The sequence below is a fragment of the Phalangium opilio genome, unplaced genomic scaffold (genome assembly GCF_054372755.1).
Source record: "Phalangium opilio isolate 3A_F unplaced genomic scaffold, DU_Popi_V2 ptg000063l_1, whole genome shotgun sequence".
NCBI lineage: Eukaryota > Metazoa > Arthropoda > Arachnida > Opiliones > Phalangiidae > Phalangium > Phalangium opilio.
In genome coordinates, this window is record NW_028324180.1 from 6,556,831 (window position 1) to 6,572,209 (window position 15,379).

General features: G+C 36.3%; 2 protein-coding genes across 2 annotated transcripts; both read left to right on the forward strand.

Annotated features, from left to right (window-relative positions):
* Positions 1 to 11,064: 11,064 nt before the first annotated feature.
* On the forward strand, positions 11,065 to 12,036 carry LOC149662842 (uncharacterized). The gene is made up of 6 exons (XM_089842372.1): positions 11,065 to 11,213; positions 11,298 to 11,360; positions 11,430 to 11,468; positions 11,568 to 11,681; positions 11,746 to 11,910; positions 11,975 to 12,036. The coding sequence occupies exons 1-6, from the start codon at positions 11,094 to 11,096 to the stop codon at positions 11,987 to 11,989; spliced, it is 516 nt and encodes a 171-aa protein (XP_089698498.1). The 5' UTR covers positions 11,065 to 11,093; the 3' UTR covers positions 11,990 to 12,036.
* A 15-nt stretch (positions 12,037 to 12,051) lies between these two features.
* Positions 12,052 to 14,834, forward strand: LOC149662843 (uncharacterized). Its single transcript, XM_089842339.1, has 7 exons — positions 12,052 to 12,586; positions 12,648 to 12,695; positions 12,909 to 13,615; positions 13,672 to 13,896; positions 13,962 to 14,211; positions 14,330 to 14,388; positions 14,466 to 14,834. Exons 1-7 carry the CDS (start codon positions 12,052 to 12,054, stop codon positions 14,832 to 14,834), a joined length of 2,193 nt encoding a protein of 730 aa, XP_089698465.1.
* The last annotated feature ends 545 nt before the right edge of the window (positions 14,835 to 15,379 follow it).

Below are 15,379 nucleotides of genomic sequence, written 5' to 3' on the forward strand. Positions count from 1 at the left end.
TTAAAAAAAGAAAAACTATTAAGAAAAAAGATAGCCTAAAGAAGAAGAAGAAGAAGAAGAAAAACACTATAAAACGTCGTGTCAAGAATCATTTAAAATCAGTTGAAAGAAAACTAGCGTTTAAGACGCCACGTGATATTTTCTCCAAATTTTAATTAAATAAAAAAAAACAAATTAAAAATGGCTGAAGGAGTTCTTCGGAATTGGACATACATACAATTCCTCCAACGCAAACGTCTGTCGAAAATATAAAAACTATCGCTGTACAACCTTTAACATCTCTGAAAGGAGATCAACCTATCGAATTTGATTGCCCAGGTACCGATACTTCTTTAATAATGTTATACACTCGAGATAAAATAACCGATGAAAATGGTGGCGATATAGGCGATACGGATAACGTAGGTCCGGTAAATAATTTCGGACATAGTCAATTTGAAAGAGTAGATTTATACGTCGGAGATTGTCTCGTTACGGCTTCCGCTAATATGTACGCCTTTAACGCCTTTATATCTACTATAACGACTTACGGTTCCGACGCTATGAACTCTCATTTACAAACGGCTATGTTTTATAAAGATACTGCCGGGAAAATGAATTCTCTAACGGAAAACCAAGGATACCTAAAAAGAAAATCGTTTTGCGCGAAATCTAAAGAATTCGAAACATATTTTGCTCTTTGTTCGGATTTTTGTAACGTTTCAAAACTCTTAATTAATGGTGTAGGGTTAAGATTGAAACTTTATAGAGCCAAATCTTCGTTTTGTTTAATGGGGCCTGACGGAAAAGTGTATAAAAACGAAATAGTCGAAGCTATTCTGTACGTTCCTAAAGTTCAAGTCGCTCCTAAAATATTATTGGCACACGAGCACACCTTAAGTGTCAAAGCGGCTCAATACGCTTTCACTCGCACCGAAACGAAAGTTTTCACAATTTCTCCTAACATATTAACTACTTCTATCGAAAATATATATTTAGGACCCAACCCTAATAGGTCTTTAGTATGTTTCGTAGATCGCGAGGCGTATAATGGGTCTTTCTCGAAAAACCCTTTAAATTTTGAAACTTTCGGACTTAATTATATAGCGTTTTTTGCAAACTCTGAACAAATACCTTCCAAACCTTTAAGACCTGACTTTGACAAGGGGCTGTACGTACGATCTTACTATACTCTTTTCAGCGGCTCTGACACACACTATAGTGACCAAGGAGTAAACATTAGTTTCGAAGAATTTGCAGCTGGTTACGCCATATTCTGCTTCGATTTAAGTCAAGATAATTCCGCTAGTCAAACAAATCATTGGAACCTTGTTCGACAAGGGCAGCTGAGGCTAGAACTAGGATTTAAAAAGGCTCTCGCGAAAACACTTAGTTGTATCGTATTTTCGGAATTGCAATCTTTGCTAGAAATTGACAAGAATAGAAACGTCTCAATTGTTAGTTAAACACAATGAATGCCCTAGAAATAACGACTATTTTAAAGAATTATAAACATTTCAAAGGGGTTTACCCTAGTGACATGTTACCAAGAATAATAATAAATTACCCTTCATCGGTAATAGTAAATTTAGATCCTAAAAGGCCTGAAGGTTTTCATTGTTTTGCTATCTACTTTGACGGACGTAAACACGCCTACTACTTCGATTCACTAGCTATTGGGAATGTAGTACCATCAATCAGGATATTTGTCAAAACGAATTCTTCTAAATGGTCTTATAACAAAAGAAGACTACAATCCTTATCAAGTTCATCTTGCGGACCCTTTTGCATCGCCTATATTTTACATAGATCTAAGAAAAAAAGTTCCGCCTCTTTCATGAAAAAATTCAAGAAAGATCCTTTGAAAAACGAATTTATTATATCCAAAATGTTTAAAAACATTATTTCTACCAAACCAAACGATGTTCGACAGTAATTACTATAGTTGACAGGGTATTATAAGCATTAATCTTCGCGCCACTTTTGTTTTCTCGGGGTAGTATAAATAGGACCTATCCCTATTGGGACTATTCGTACTCTTCAACTATAACTACGCTGGTACGGTTCTTCATTTTTTCGCCGACAATATGTCTAAATCAGTCGTGGTAGAATTCGACTATCTTTTGGGAAAAACTAAAGAAAATAAGCGTCCGTCGTTTATACCTAAAGAATTGGCCATCGCTACCGTAGAATCAACACCCTCCGTCATTTCATGGACCTTCAAATCGCCGTACGATGAATACCACGTAGATCCCGATAACCGAAGAACCAATTTTTATACTACCCGATACATCCACGGCATTTCTTTCCGAGATGGTGACGTACCTTCCCATAGACTATCGGCATGATTTAATTACGCAACGCGAGACGTTGCTACCTATTTTTCTAAAGGAAAAGAAAAATGCGCTTTTTTAGAAGAAAAGTTTAATATTAAAGACGTTATTGATTTAAACGAAATTGGTTGCCCTAAGGCAACGGAAATTGAGGATGAGCTCCCCGTTAAATGTTTATTCCCCCATCGATTTCTCTCCCATCGCTCAAAACCGTGCGCTTTTGAGAGAAGCGTACTATTTGCTTCGTATTTGTATAAAAACAAAGAAAATATTAACTTTTAAATTTTATTTTTAATTGTTTCATTCGTAATTATTTTGTAAAACTTTTAAATTTAATTTTTAAATTTTCATTCTTAATTATTTTGTATTTTTATTTTATTGTCATTAAATATTTTTAAAATGTATATATCGATCTTATTTATTTTGACGTCATACACCTTTTTTTTAACTTCCTATAAATATCTCTACATCGTCGACAAATTTCTCATTTACGATTTAGACTCCCCAATATGAACTACGAAATTCAAAGATATCACAGTTTTTGTCATTTTCCTTTCCCCGAAATTGATAAAGGAACTTTAGCTAGAGCGGGCTTTTATTATTTACATTATGGGGATCATGTACGCTGTTTTCACTGTAACGGTATTTTAAATAACTGGATGAAAATCTCAGACCCTTTCGAAGAACATTGGAAACAATTTCCTACTTGTAAATTTATAAAAGGATATCCTACAAATAACATACCGAGAATACCCGATGTACCCGATATTATACGTCTTAAATCTTTTAAAACCTGTCATGATTTAACTAAAATAGAAGAAGAAAAATACATAAACTAAAAATTATGGTTAAATTTAATAATGTTATAAAAATATATCATATTCCCCCCGAAGATCGAATAAATTATTTTTTAATAGATAAATTAAGATTTAAACATAGAATACATCAAATAAATATATTATTAGGACCTTTACTTATTAAAAGAATCAACGAAAACACTTACATACCCCCCTCACCCCCCCTTCCCGATCAATAATTATATAAAAGAGAATTCGAACGCTTTCGAATCAACATTCGCTAGTTTACAACCGAACGAGCAACATCACGCCAAAATGTCTTCCGAAATTTCTAATAAAAGACCTATCGAAAACCCTGAATCTACCGTTACTAAAAGAAAGAAGATGGAAGGACGTCTTAAGAAACTTAATTCGAAATTTCATCTTAGTAAAACGCTTTATCTTACATTCGGTCTCGTCGATGATATGGAAATTGAACTTTTTCTTAGAAGAAAAACTAATCTTAAAGGATTTCCTTTACCTCTCGAAACCTGGAAACATTTTATGGACAAATGGAATGATATATATCAATTAGTAACTTCGAATCCTGATAAAAATTCTAAAGAATTTTCCATTATAGAGGATAAGACGAATCAGAGTTATATTAAACTTCACGCGTCTTTAGACGGAATAATTTTTACTTTTCAAGATATCGAAGACTTTAATTTTAAAATATCACCCAAAGAAGTCCTAACTTTAAAGAGACAAATACCTAAAATAACGAAACATTTAGAACTTTTAAAGGCTAATACTTTATCTCTGGAATGCATGATTGAAACTGTATACGATATTCTTTTCAAACTTAACAAATATTTATTCGAAGACGAACCGTACATACGTATTCTCGAATCATTCTACGAAAACTTCGATGAATTAATTAATTATATTATGAATTATATTACTCCTACTGAAATCATTCTTAAATTTAAAGAAAACCTAGAAAAGAAAAAGTGCATGTGCACTTTAAAACCATTTAATCTTTATAACTTAATAATTTCCCAACAAAAATATTTTAAAACTAGATTGGAAAAAGATTTGTAAAATCTTGTAAAAATAAAATTTTTAAAAAAACATATATTAGGGTCTTGGTCATCTTGTTTTCCTACTACAACGTACCCTTTTAAATAAGATCCGAAAAGAACAAATCTGAGCTTAAAGAGGACCCCTCTCGACTCGAAGAAATTCTTCTTTTTTTCCCTCAAATAAGGTTGACCATAACCACATCTAGCGGTGAAAAAAATATCTTTCCCTATAAACCCCAAAAAAGAGTTTCGCCTCTCTAAAACACATATTTTACCTGCAATACCAAATGGGGTGAGGGGTGGATGAAAATATGGTCGTCCAGGTTCCCTATAAACCCCCAAAAAGATTTTCCCTATAATACCAAATGGGGGGTCGGCAAAGGGGGGTCGCAGAAAAAGAGGACATATATGGGGGGAGGGGAGGGGGGAGGCGTTTTCCCTATAATACCAAAGGGGGTCGGCAAGGGGGGTCGCAGAAAAAGAGGACATATATGGGGGGAGGGGAGGGGGTGAGGAGTTTTCCCTATAATACCAAAGGGGGTCGCAGGGGAGATCCATTCCCTGTACTGCCGTACTATTCTCTGTTGTTTTATCCATTACTAATCTGTATTGAAGACTGTTATTCAAAAATATGATTAAGGATAACTTATTTTGTCATCTACTTAAAGCAAAGCAATAACATTTTTCCTATGTGGTTTCTCTACACTGTTGGTACATTTTACTGTTCTAAAAAGATTACGCGTAATCTATAAAGCCAGGCCTTTGACAATGCTAAAATTAATACGCCTAATCCGAAAACGGAAAACATGAGCGCCTACAAATAAGTAAGGGGTGGTGACGTTTCAAATGTATGATGAGTTCTGACCAAGAAACTTGGAAGTACGGAAGCGGAAATGACTGAATAGTGGCCACAAAAGAAATCAGGCATTTAGACATTAGGGGTTAAATGTACAAATTTACGCATCACACTCATTTTGTATCCGCTATTAAAAAAATTATATTTTCCTTTTGAAAAGATCGTTTGCTCTTTTTTAAACAGTCAGTAGAATTTTTCGAATATTCAATATTGTACCCTCAACACGTACTCCCTTTTAAATAATTAATTTCATGATAAAAAGTTTTCCGAAAATCTAACTTTAAATCGTGTTATAAACAATAAAAACACAAATTTTTTTAACTAAGTTTTTGCCAACCCTGACAAGGACCCTTTCTTACACCTTCAAATTCTAAATTTTAGGAGCTCTTGATTTTCGTGTTTGACTTTGCAGTACATGTTCGTTGTACGTTGGTCTAGGGGTATGATACTCGCGCTGGTTGCGAGTGGTACCAGGTTAAATCCCGGAAGGTCGCGTCTTAGAGCTTCATATTATAAATTTAGGAGTATTTTTATTTTCGTGTTTTACTTCTCAATACGTTTCGTGGTCCGTTGGTCTAGGTGTATAATACTTGCTTTGGGTTCAAGTGGTCCCTGGTTTTAATTCCACACGGACAATTTCTTACACCTTGAAATTCTAAATTTATTCAATATTGAACGCTCAAAATAATTAATATCATAAAATAATTTCGGAAAATCTAATTTGTTCTTGAAAATGCTTAAATTTGTAGTTTTTTCAATCAATTTGGAGGGAATAAATCGACTAACTGTTAAATCAGTTGGTTGAATTAAATATTGATTAAGGATTAAATCAATATAAATAAAGAAAAATTGCAATATCGGGACTTCAGTCAATTGATAAACGTCACTCTTATCGTTTGTTTTTTCTGTCTTGGTCCAAACCAAGACCTTTCTTTAATCAAGTAGGTTGTGAAAATAAGCGCCTTGCGCTAGCGGGAGTAGTGGCTTAAATGGAGAGCCGCGATATAGACTATTAGATCTGGAAGAGTGATTTAAACATGTTTAAAACTAGTTTTTTTGTGTTTTTTTACTGTTTTTTTCTACTTGTTTAAAAAACAGTTTAAAACAAAAAAATCGTGTTTTAAACAATAAAAAACACAACTTTTGTTTTTTTTTTAAAAAACTTAATTTTTGCCAACCCTGTCACTAACCTAGTTCAATTACCCTTGATCGCTAACCTTGTTCAATTACCATTGATGGCTAACCTAGGTCAATTACCCTTGATCGCTAACGAGTTCAATTACCCTTGATTTCTAACATAGTTCAATTACCCTTGATTTCTAACCTAGTTCAATTACCCTTGATCGTTAACTTAGTTCAATTACCCTTGATCGCTAACTTATTATAATTATCTTTGATCGCTAGCCTAACTTATTTACATTTGATCGCTTACCTATAAAGTCGCTATATTCGCGGGGAAACGACTACCTAAGCCATACCACTAAAATTTCGTATGTTCCACAGTTTCAGGGCAAACCACGCAATTCAGAGCATGTAATTAAAACTTTGAAAAACAATACTTAAACTTAATTGTTTTTAATGAAATTTCAAAAGGCACCAATTTAGTAAAGATGGGCCGATACCAGTTTAAACCGATACCGATATATAGGTTTAGCCAAATATCGGTTCCGAATTGTAATTATTTTTTCCAACTTACTGGGTGTACGGGTCTGGGACAACTGCCAGAATTTTCTCTCCCGCTCCAGTAGAAAGGTTGGCACGCCCCTAAATATATACAACCGCGGTTCATAAAAAATAGGTAAAATTAAGGCTTTTTTTAGGCTTATGAATTTTTGGGAGACTGGACATAAAATCCTAGCAAATGACCTCCTTAACAAGAAAGCGTGTTCGAAATATCTGAATCAAAAACGACTAATGGAATTTTCAAAGACCTCTTTCCACGATGTCAGCGTCATGTTTCTGGTATTCGCGGCTTCAACCATGTTGGCCATTTTGATCTCGTTGGCGGAAATCCGGCTCTCCTCGAATAACACGTGCGTTGAGAAAACTCTTAGAGCAATTGAACTGGAGACATATTCCGGCAGTATCCCCGAGGATATAACCAAGGAATGCGCCCACTGTCAGAGGTGTTCGGAGTGCGGTCAGGGCAAAGATTCCGTCACCGTGGTGCGAAAAGCGACAAACAGACGTCGAAAGCCGATTCGAAAGCGTTTGAGTTATATCAGGGATAGATAGACTTTTTTAAGACGGAATGGGTAACAGGGTTATGTCGGGTGCGCGTCCTAGTCCACGATCCCCTTACCCGTGACGGAGGGGTATGAAAGAAGAGGCGGGTCTTATTTTTGTTATGGCGTTGTATGTATATCCGGGTCAAATAAACGTCGTCTGCCCCTTCGTCTGCCAAGTTGGAATGCGCTCGGATTGTAATTTTTGAAATAACATTGTTTAAAAATGGAAGTTACACAAGACATAGGGCTTGCAACTGAAAAAAAAAACTAGGAAGACCCAAGAAAATTAAAAGTGAGTTAGAATTGAGTAAAAGTCTTCATAGATATTACAGCACGAACAGGTTTTAACCAAACACTAAGCTCAAAAAACTCCTGACCATTCACTAAGCCTTGGTTAACTTCATCAAATTCGTTTACAAAATCATGAGGATAGTAGAAATGATTGGCTTAAGAAAGAATTAGCGAACACTTTTCACCCTTACAGATGTACTCCAAATCCAAAACACCGGCACCAAATTCACTAACTACCTTCTTAATTGCTATTAAAAACAATTCCCGAATAATTACCGGACCCTTGCATTTAGACGGCTCCATTTTGAACCCCTGCGAAGACGCTTATCTGTACAACCATAGCCCACTCGATCCGCGCTCCAAAGCTATAGCGCGAGCAGCTTGCGTCGTGACGCGCGTGATCGAGTGGGCTATGGTACAACGCAAGAGGGGTCGTAGTCATAGCGACAGAGCTAAACAGGAATTACGTATTTTTGGCCCTCCTTGTCAGCAACGTCACCAATACGTAGTTTTTGTGAGCCAATAAGATAATTTAATTTTTTGGTTACGTGTTGAAGGAAGGGACTATATACTCGTCTATGAGTCGGACTGAAGTAAAGGCCAAACATTGTTTATTCCGTCTTAAAAAAGTCTATCTATCCCTGGTTATATTAAAGAATTTGAGAAAAAGATCAAAAAAGGTAATCTCCAACATGTATAAGCGCCACAAATGTTTCTCAACTGGTAACTAGCTTTATAAAACTTCCGTTGAAAAGTACGACGGAGATACTTTGGGTATCCTGTAGGCGAGAATCGCGACTCGATGTAGGTATAGATTAAATTATGTTTGGTAATGAAGCGCCTGGGTTTTTTCAGTTTTACACAGAAATTTTAATTCCTGTAAATTTTTTCTATCTTCGTATTATTCGTGATAGCCACGATATCTCGAACTCAAATCAGTGTTTTCTCAGAAAAACTTTAATCGTAGTATATTCGCATGACGAAATTACTTTCCATTAAAACAGATAAAACTTAAAACCATTTGGGCACGTTTTGATTTTGCACAAGGTTGTAAGAATATCATTTAAATGAAATAAACGATTACACTCATGACGTCATAGAATTACTGTCCTAATAGCCCAGGACTTTTAGGGTTTGATCTAGAAAATTGCGATATAAATGTGAAAACAAGTAAATGGGATGTTTGTGTTTTAACAAAAAATATACTAAAAGCCCTGCTGTAGAACCCGATCTTTCAACGCAATTTTCAAAAATGGCCGACAGGAAAGTCAGCTAAAAATATATTCCACGCTCTTCTTCAAAAATTATGAAAATTAATGAAAAATATGATTGGAACCACATGAACATCATAGTAAATTTTTACAGCTCTGTGTTTCATAGTTTGGTCGCCATATTGGAAAATGGCCGCCATGAATGCTGGGTACAGTATATATCACCATGTTGTTTGAAAATTATGAAACCTTTTAGATATTATAATGAGAGCTGTGTAAACCTCATTGTAAAAATTTGAAGAAATTCATTGGATAATTTGGCCGCCATGTTGGAAAATGAACGATTGGAATGTCATTTCAATACAGGTATTCTTCAAAAATTAAGAAACTTGGTAATAATTATGTTGGAGTTTGTCTTAAAATCATACTTGAATATTGAAGACGTGTTACTGTAAGTTTTCGTGCCATATTTGAAAATGACTGCGGGAAATGCCAAATATATTTCAAATACAGTGTGGAAGAGATCAGAGAAACACCTAGCTTTGTGGAAAACCCCCAAAACCCCTGACGGACTACTTCACTGCAGTACATTTTCGAGCACGTATACAGGGTGTGACATGTGTCATTGTATGCAAATGAGAACGTGCAACAAGTATCATAGTGAATATCGTTTAATGATACGCACTTTGAAACGTTAAAGACCTACGATTAAGATTAGGAACTAAGGCATCTCACTACAAGTTAAAGGGCTGTTTGGTAAACCCATCAGCGTAAATGTTCGATGTGCCTACCGTCGTGGTGTAGGCACTCTTCAAGACTATTATCCATTTTTTACGTTTTCCAGCATTTGAGGAGTGATTCCTTATCTAGAAGGCCAAAGCATATGGGTTCACCTTATGCTTTGGCCTACTTAGATAAGGAATCCATACGTGGTTACGAAGGTCAAAATTATCCGCGGCACTGAGAATTCGGCACATTATTCAATCAGTCGTTACTAGCAGCTTAGATCGTATAAACGTTGTAAGTCCTGTGTCGTAGACGAATGGCAGCCTACTCCAACCGAGAAAAAATGGACATGATGTTTATTTTGGGTGAATGTCGCGGTAACGTTGAACAAGCGGAATTGCTTTATGCCGAACGCTTCCCACACCGACGAAGGCCGGTTTGAAGAACCTTCACGAACATTAGAGCAACCTACGAGATTTCGGGAGTTTCGTCGTGCAAGACCGTCAACGTAGAAGAGACCGTATAATTGGTAATCATGATAGGGAAGTCGACATTCTAGCACGTTTTGAAGCCAATCCTCATACTTGTAGTAGAGCGGTTGGAGAAGAGGTCTAAGCCATTCAACCGTTCTTGCCATTTTACATCGGCATCACTACCCACCCTATCATATCTAAGACCATTAAACACTAGAGATGGGCCGATACCAGTTTTAACCGATACCGATATCATTCGATACTTGGGAAACCGATACGTACCGATACCGATATTTTACCCGATCCTTGGAATAAACCGATATTAAACCGATACCGATATATTAACCGATATCAATAAGAAAATAGATGCTATAATATAGGTTGTAGAGATGGGCCGATACCGATCCCATATCGGTATCGGTACCGATATGTGACTTTAACCGATATATCGGTATCAGTTAACAATGAACCGATATTTTTCTTCAAAAAATATCGGGTAGAAATATCGGTTCATTTTTAACCGATACCGATACATCGGTTAAAGTCAAATATCGGTACCGATACCGATATGGGATCGGTATCGGCCCATCTCTATTAAACACAGATGGACTGGAATGGAGATAGGGCGGGTGGTTCCTTGTGGGAAGCATCTCTCTAGCGCCTCTTTAGCGCCACGCCGCGACCAATTTTAAAACTATTTCGAATCAAACAAACAGGCGCGTGAAATAGCAGACGACATTAGGCCCGTTAAAGCTCAGAAGTCATTAAACACATGAGAACGTAACCTAAGTTGGAGAAAGTGTTTAGTTGAATCATAAGCGGATAATAAACATAAGTGTGCCATTTAAGACCTTTCCCATAGAAATGTTTAACTAAGAGCTTGTCGTACACGGAGCATAAAACATTTGGATTAACAAGTCTTGTTCTAGTCCCATATATGTTCTTTGGGGCTTTCCCGCCAGATTTTTCAAATGTTGTGTGACGTCAACTTCCGAAAGTAGTCCGAGAAGGCCAATATCGGTTATAACGTGGTAGCCATCTTAGGCTAGCACAAGAAATATATTTGTGCTAGCATTTTTAACTAAATTAGAGTTAGCGAAATCTTTAAACGGAACGTGAAAAGGAAAAAGAAGAAGAAATGGTACGAAAATCTAAATGGGATATTCCATCGCCTTTGAAAAAGCCTGTGCCAAGGTTAGAAAGTCTAGGCCTTGCCACAAGTGACTTAAGGATAAGGGCCAGGCTTAACACTCATCTGGTATGTATTGTTATTTTAATCACATAAGCTATTAAGTAACATGTGAATATAATTATGATTTAATTAAATCTTGTATAATCGTAGCAAACCGAAAGTAGCGAAAATGCCACCGAGCCGCTTACGGTGTCAACAACTGAATTTCCTAATGTAAACAAGGCAATTGAAATTCCTGAACCATTTGAAATATGCATTTTTGTTCATTTGTTTTAACCATAGGAGAGTGAAAGCGATAGTTTCTCGAAAGAATTAGAAGCAGTGAGTACAATAGGAACTCCTACTTCTGAAGAAAGATTCGACGTAGAAAAGAAGAGATCAAATTCGTCTCATTCTTTCAAACCAACTGTACCTTCTCAGGGATTGGCAAAACAAGAAGATCATTTTCCTAGCTACATTGGTGTACCATTCACAAGTTTGGTTAATCAGTTTGAAACGTTACATGTCGTTGAAAAGACAACTTCGAGTAACGAGGTATGTAATGTAAATCAATTCATATTCATCAAATTTTTGTCATTAACGCAATGAATTCATCCAGTATATTTTGGAAATAACGAGAAAGGGGTCTTATGATACAACCTGTAACAGCGAGCCTTTTAAATGTACCCTGAATGCCAAAGGAACTTTGAAACAAATTGTTTTATTTGGAGGTGTCAAAAAAGAGTTTTCTGTATTGGAAAATGGCGTTTTTTCAAGCACACGAGTAAATGATGCACTTGCTGATTTGGCAAATGTCAATTTGGTATTTTGTGTTGGTCTGGGTACAGATTCAGCTAGAATAGTGTCCGAACTGCCAAATACTCCCAGGACGGTTAAAACATTTGCCTATCCATGCAATCATCTGATGGCAACTACATGCGAAGGATGGTTTCTTAGAAAAAAAAATTCTCAAAGTCAAACGGAGGCTGAATCGTGTGACATCTGCCAGGAATGCAAATATGTAGAAAGATATTTGAGAGACTGTATGAAGCGAAGAAAAGCAAGTGTGACATCCCCAGCCCGCAGGAAAAGAGCTCATCCGTCGTCTACTTGCCCTACAAAGTTTTTATCTCCAGATAGTTTGGCAAAGAAGAAAAAATTAATCTCCTATAGATTTCATATTTTAAAATTGAAAGCTGCCAAGATTGAAAGAAAATTAAACGATATGCAAATGGAGCTTGGTGTGAAACAACATGAACAGATGAAAGAAGTTACGCGAACAGTTAATGAGAAATTTTCGCAAGAATTAGATGGGGTGTTAAGCTTTGTTGAAGAATCAGCTAACAACCAAGAAACAATCAAGGAGACACGGGAAAGACTAAGAAAAGCTTGGGACATGGATTGCGATATGCACCTTCAGCAGGAAAAGAAAGTATTTCTACATGATCAATCTAAAAATTGTATGGGTATCTTTGGTTTTTGGCCTTTACAAATGTATAATTGTGTTTATATAATGTTTAGCCACTGGCTGTAAAGGAAATCGCTGGAGCGTTATCACGTACCGCATCGGTTAGTGCTTTTTTGTCCATAAATTCTAATACCAAATTTTATGATCTATTCGCATAGAATACCATTCGAGAATTATATCCCTATGATTCTAAAAACATTCGGATTAACTGCAGGGTTCGTACACGACCTGATTAACTATGCGGATAGGTCTTTTAAGTAGTAGAAGAAGCAATAAACAATGACTTGATTTTCCTCTTCAACCTCCCTTTAAAGCATTGGCTGTAGCGTGTAGAAGCAAAGCCGCTTATGAAGCGCTTCTTAGCTTCAAAATTCTAAACTTGCCATCATGGCGTTCTATTCAACGTAAAACATCCAAGAATTTAGACGAACCAGGGGTTAACCACGAATATATCAGGGAACAAAAGGAGACATATGATATATTTGCAAAGGAGCAGATGTCACTGGGCCTTCCAAAACCTGTGGCTGATGGTGTTTTAATTTTTGACGAGGTTAAAGTAGCAGGAAAGGTTGTTTGGAACAGCAAGAACCATAAGCTTATCGGATTAGCAATGCCACCAGAAGAATACGCTTACTTGGATGATTTGTACCGGGAAGTTAATGAGGAAAAAGAAATCCGTAAAGCGAACTACATGCTGCAGTTTCTATGGAGGGACCTTTCATCCAATTACGACATAATTGGACCTTACTTCGCATTGCCAACAACTGCGGACGCTCATGTCACATTTGGATGTCTCTTTCAAGTCCTTAAAGCTTTCCAAATTCACGGTTTCAACGTATCTGCTATAGTGTGTGACGGAGCTTCTGCAAACCTTTCTGTTATAAAGCAGTGTGTTGGCTTGGACGGGACCTTTAGCTATAAATTAAAAAATAATGAACTTGAAATCAGCATTAACGCGAGCTTCCCTAACCCATTCAAACTGGAAAGAAATATTCACTTCATCATATGCCCATCACATCAGGTATACCTCTTATAGTGCTTTAACTGGATTTGGAGTATTCATTATTGTTTTTCCAGTTAAAAAACATGGTAAATGCACTCTTTGCATCTTTTGCCGACCGCGCTAAACTATTTGAAAACCAGGGCATACAGTTTGGTTGGCAACAAATCATTGACCTCAAAGCTAGGGATGATAATTTAAGAGATAAGGGTGTAGCGAGGTTAGTCTCGAAACTTTTGGAGGCTGATGTGGAAAGAGACGCTTGGACTAAGCTAAACGTAAAGCCCGCCCGAATTCTACAGGTAAAAATTTTTAGCTTATTCTTTTTAACACGTAACTTTAATCGTAATTTTTTTATATTTTCAAGCAAAATGATGTTTTATCTGCGTTATACGAATATGCTAACCCAGAACCAAATCTGAAATCCAGCAACCAAGTTGAAAAACCTAAAGATGCTAAGAATGTCTTGAGCACATACTCTTATTTGAAGGCCTGCCAAAACCTTTTTGAAGATGGAATGTTATCCAAGACACAAGTAGCTTCTTTAGATAGCCCTGCTTTGTTAAACCTTGACCAAGGACTGCAATATTTCACCGACTGGCTTAAAGATATTTTTGGTAAGAATAATTTTTGCGTCAACAATTTGTACGAACCCTGTCTACGAATAAACATAACACAACCATTTTTATAATGTTCATCCAATCATTTTGTTTATATCTCGATTTTTGTTTTCAGAGAACGATCCTGATTTTAACCCCAGCCATCCCAGACAAAAGAAATTTCTCTCTTGGCAGGTACATTATTTATACAATGATCTAAAGGTGATGATAATTCTATAACCGTTTCACCATATCGTTTTAACATTGGTTAGACGTGGGGTTTATTGCGAGTAATGGTTTTTGGAATGAAGAGCCTCGCCAAGGAATTTCTTGAAACATATCCTGATGGTCAATATTATCTCTGCCTTATCAGAATTAACGGAAGCGCTGTCGAAACCCTTTTTTCCCAGTACAAGCACAGTGCAGGTGGCAAAATTAGTAGTATAAATTTTCATACTCTACGGAAGCATGCTCTAACGAAGAGAGTTATTAAGGGTCACCACAGTGGTAAGGGCTATAGAGACGTTCCTCTCTATGTAAGAGACGCTTTTAAAAAGAAATTTGAGTCCAAGAAGACGATAGAGCCTAAAAAGAATTCAATCACAGCGTCCGTCAGTGGGACAAGTTGTACAAAGTACTGACTTCATCAATTGAAAAATGACCTATAAATAAAATTTTATAATTTTTTTGGGAGTCCTAAGTGCATAAAAACTTAATGACTGGCCAATTCATTCTCCTTTTAAAGGCACCAAAAAATGTATAACGATATGTTTAAAGTTTGATCATTTTAATCACAATAATAATATCACAATACCAATATCACAATACGTAGGAAGAAAAGTGTGCAGGTAGCTTCTTGATCCTCCTTCCATTTTCTCTCACTTCTAAATGATCACATTGATTAAAGATTTTTTGAACATTTTTTGTTTGTCTTTTTTTGTTTCTTTAATGGTGTATTCTTCAGATCAATTTCTTTGAAAATGTTGTTCCCACATCCTGAAATTTGTTGGTCCAGTGTTTCTTGATTTTCTAATAGTTTCTTGAGATTTATCTCTTCGGAAATAACATGCTCACTAGCTATCTTATCTACCAATTTTCGTTTCTTACATCTGAGGGAACGTTTTGGGGTCGTTTCACTCGGTATGTTATCGATTGGGCGTGTTATCAAAACAGCATTGTCCAAAAC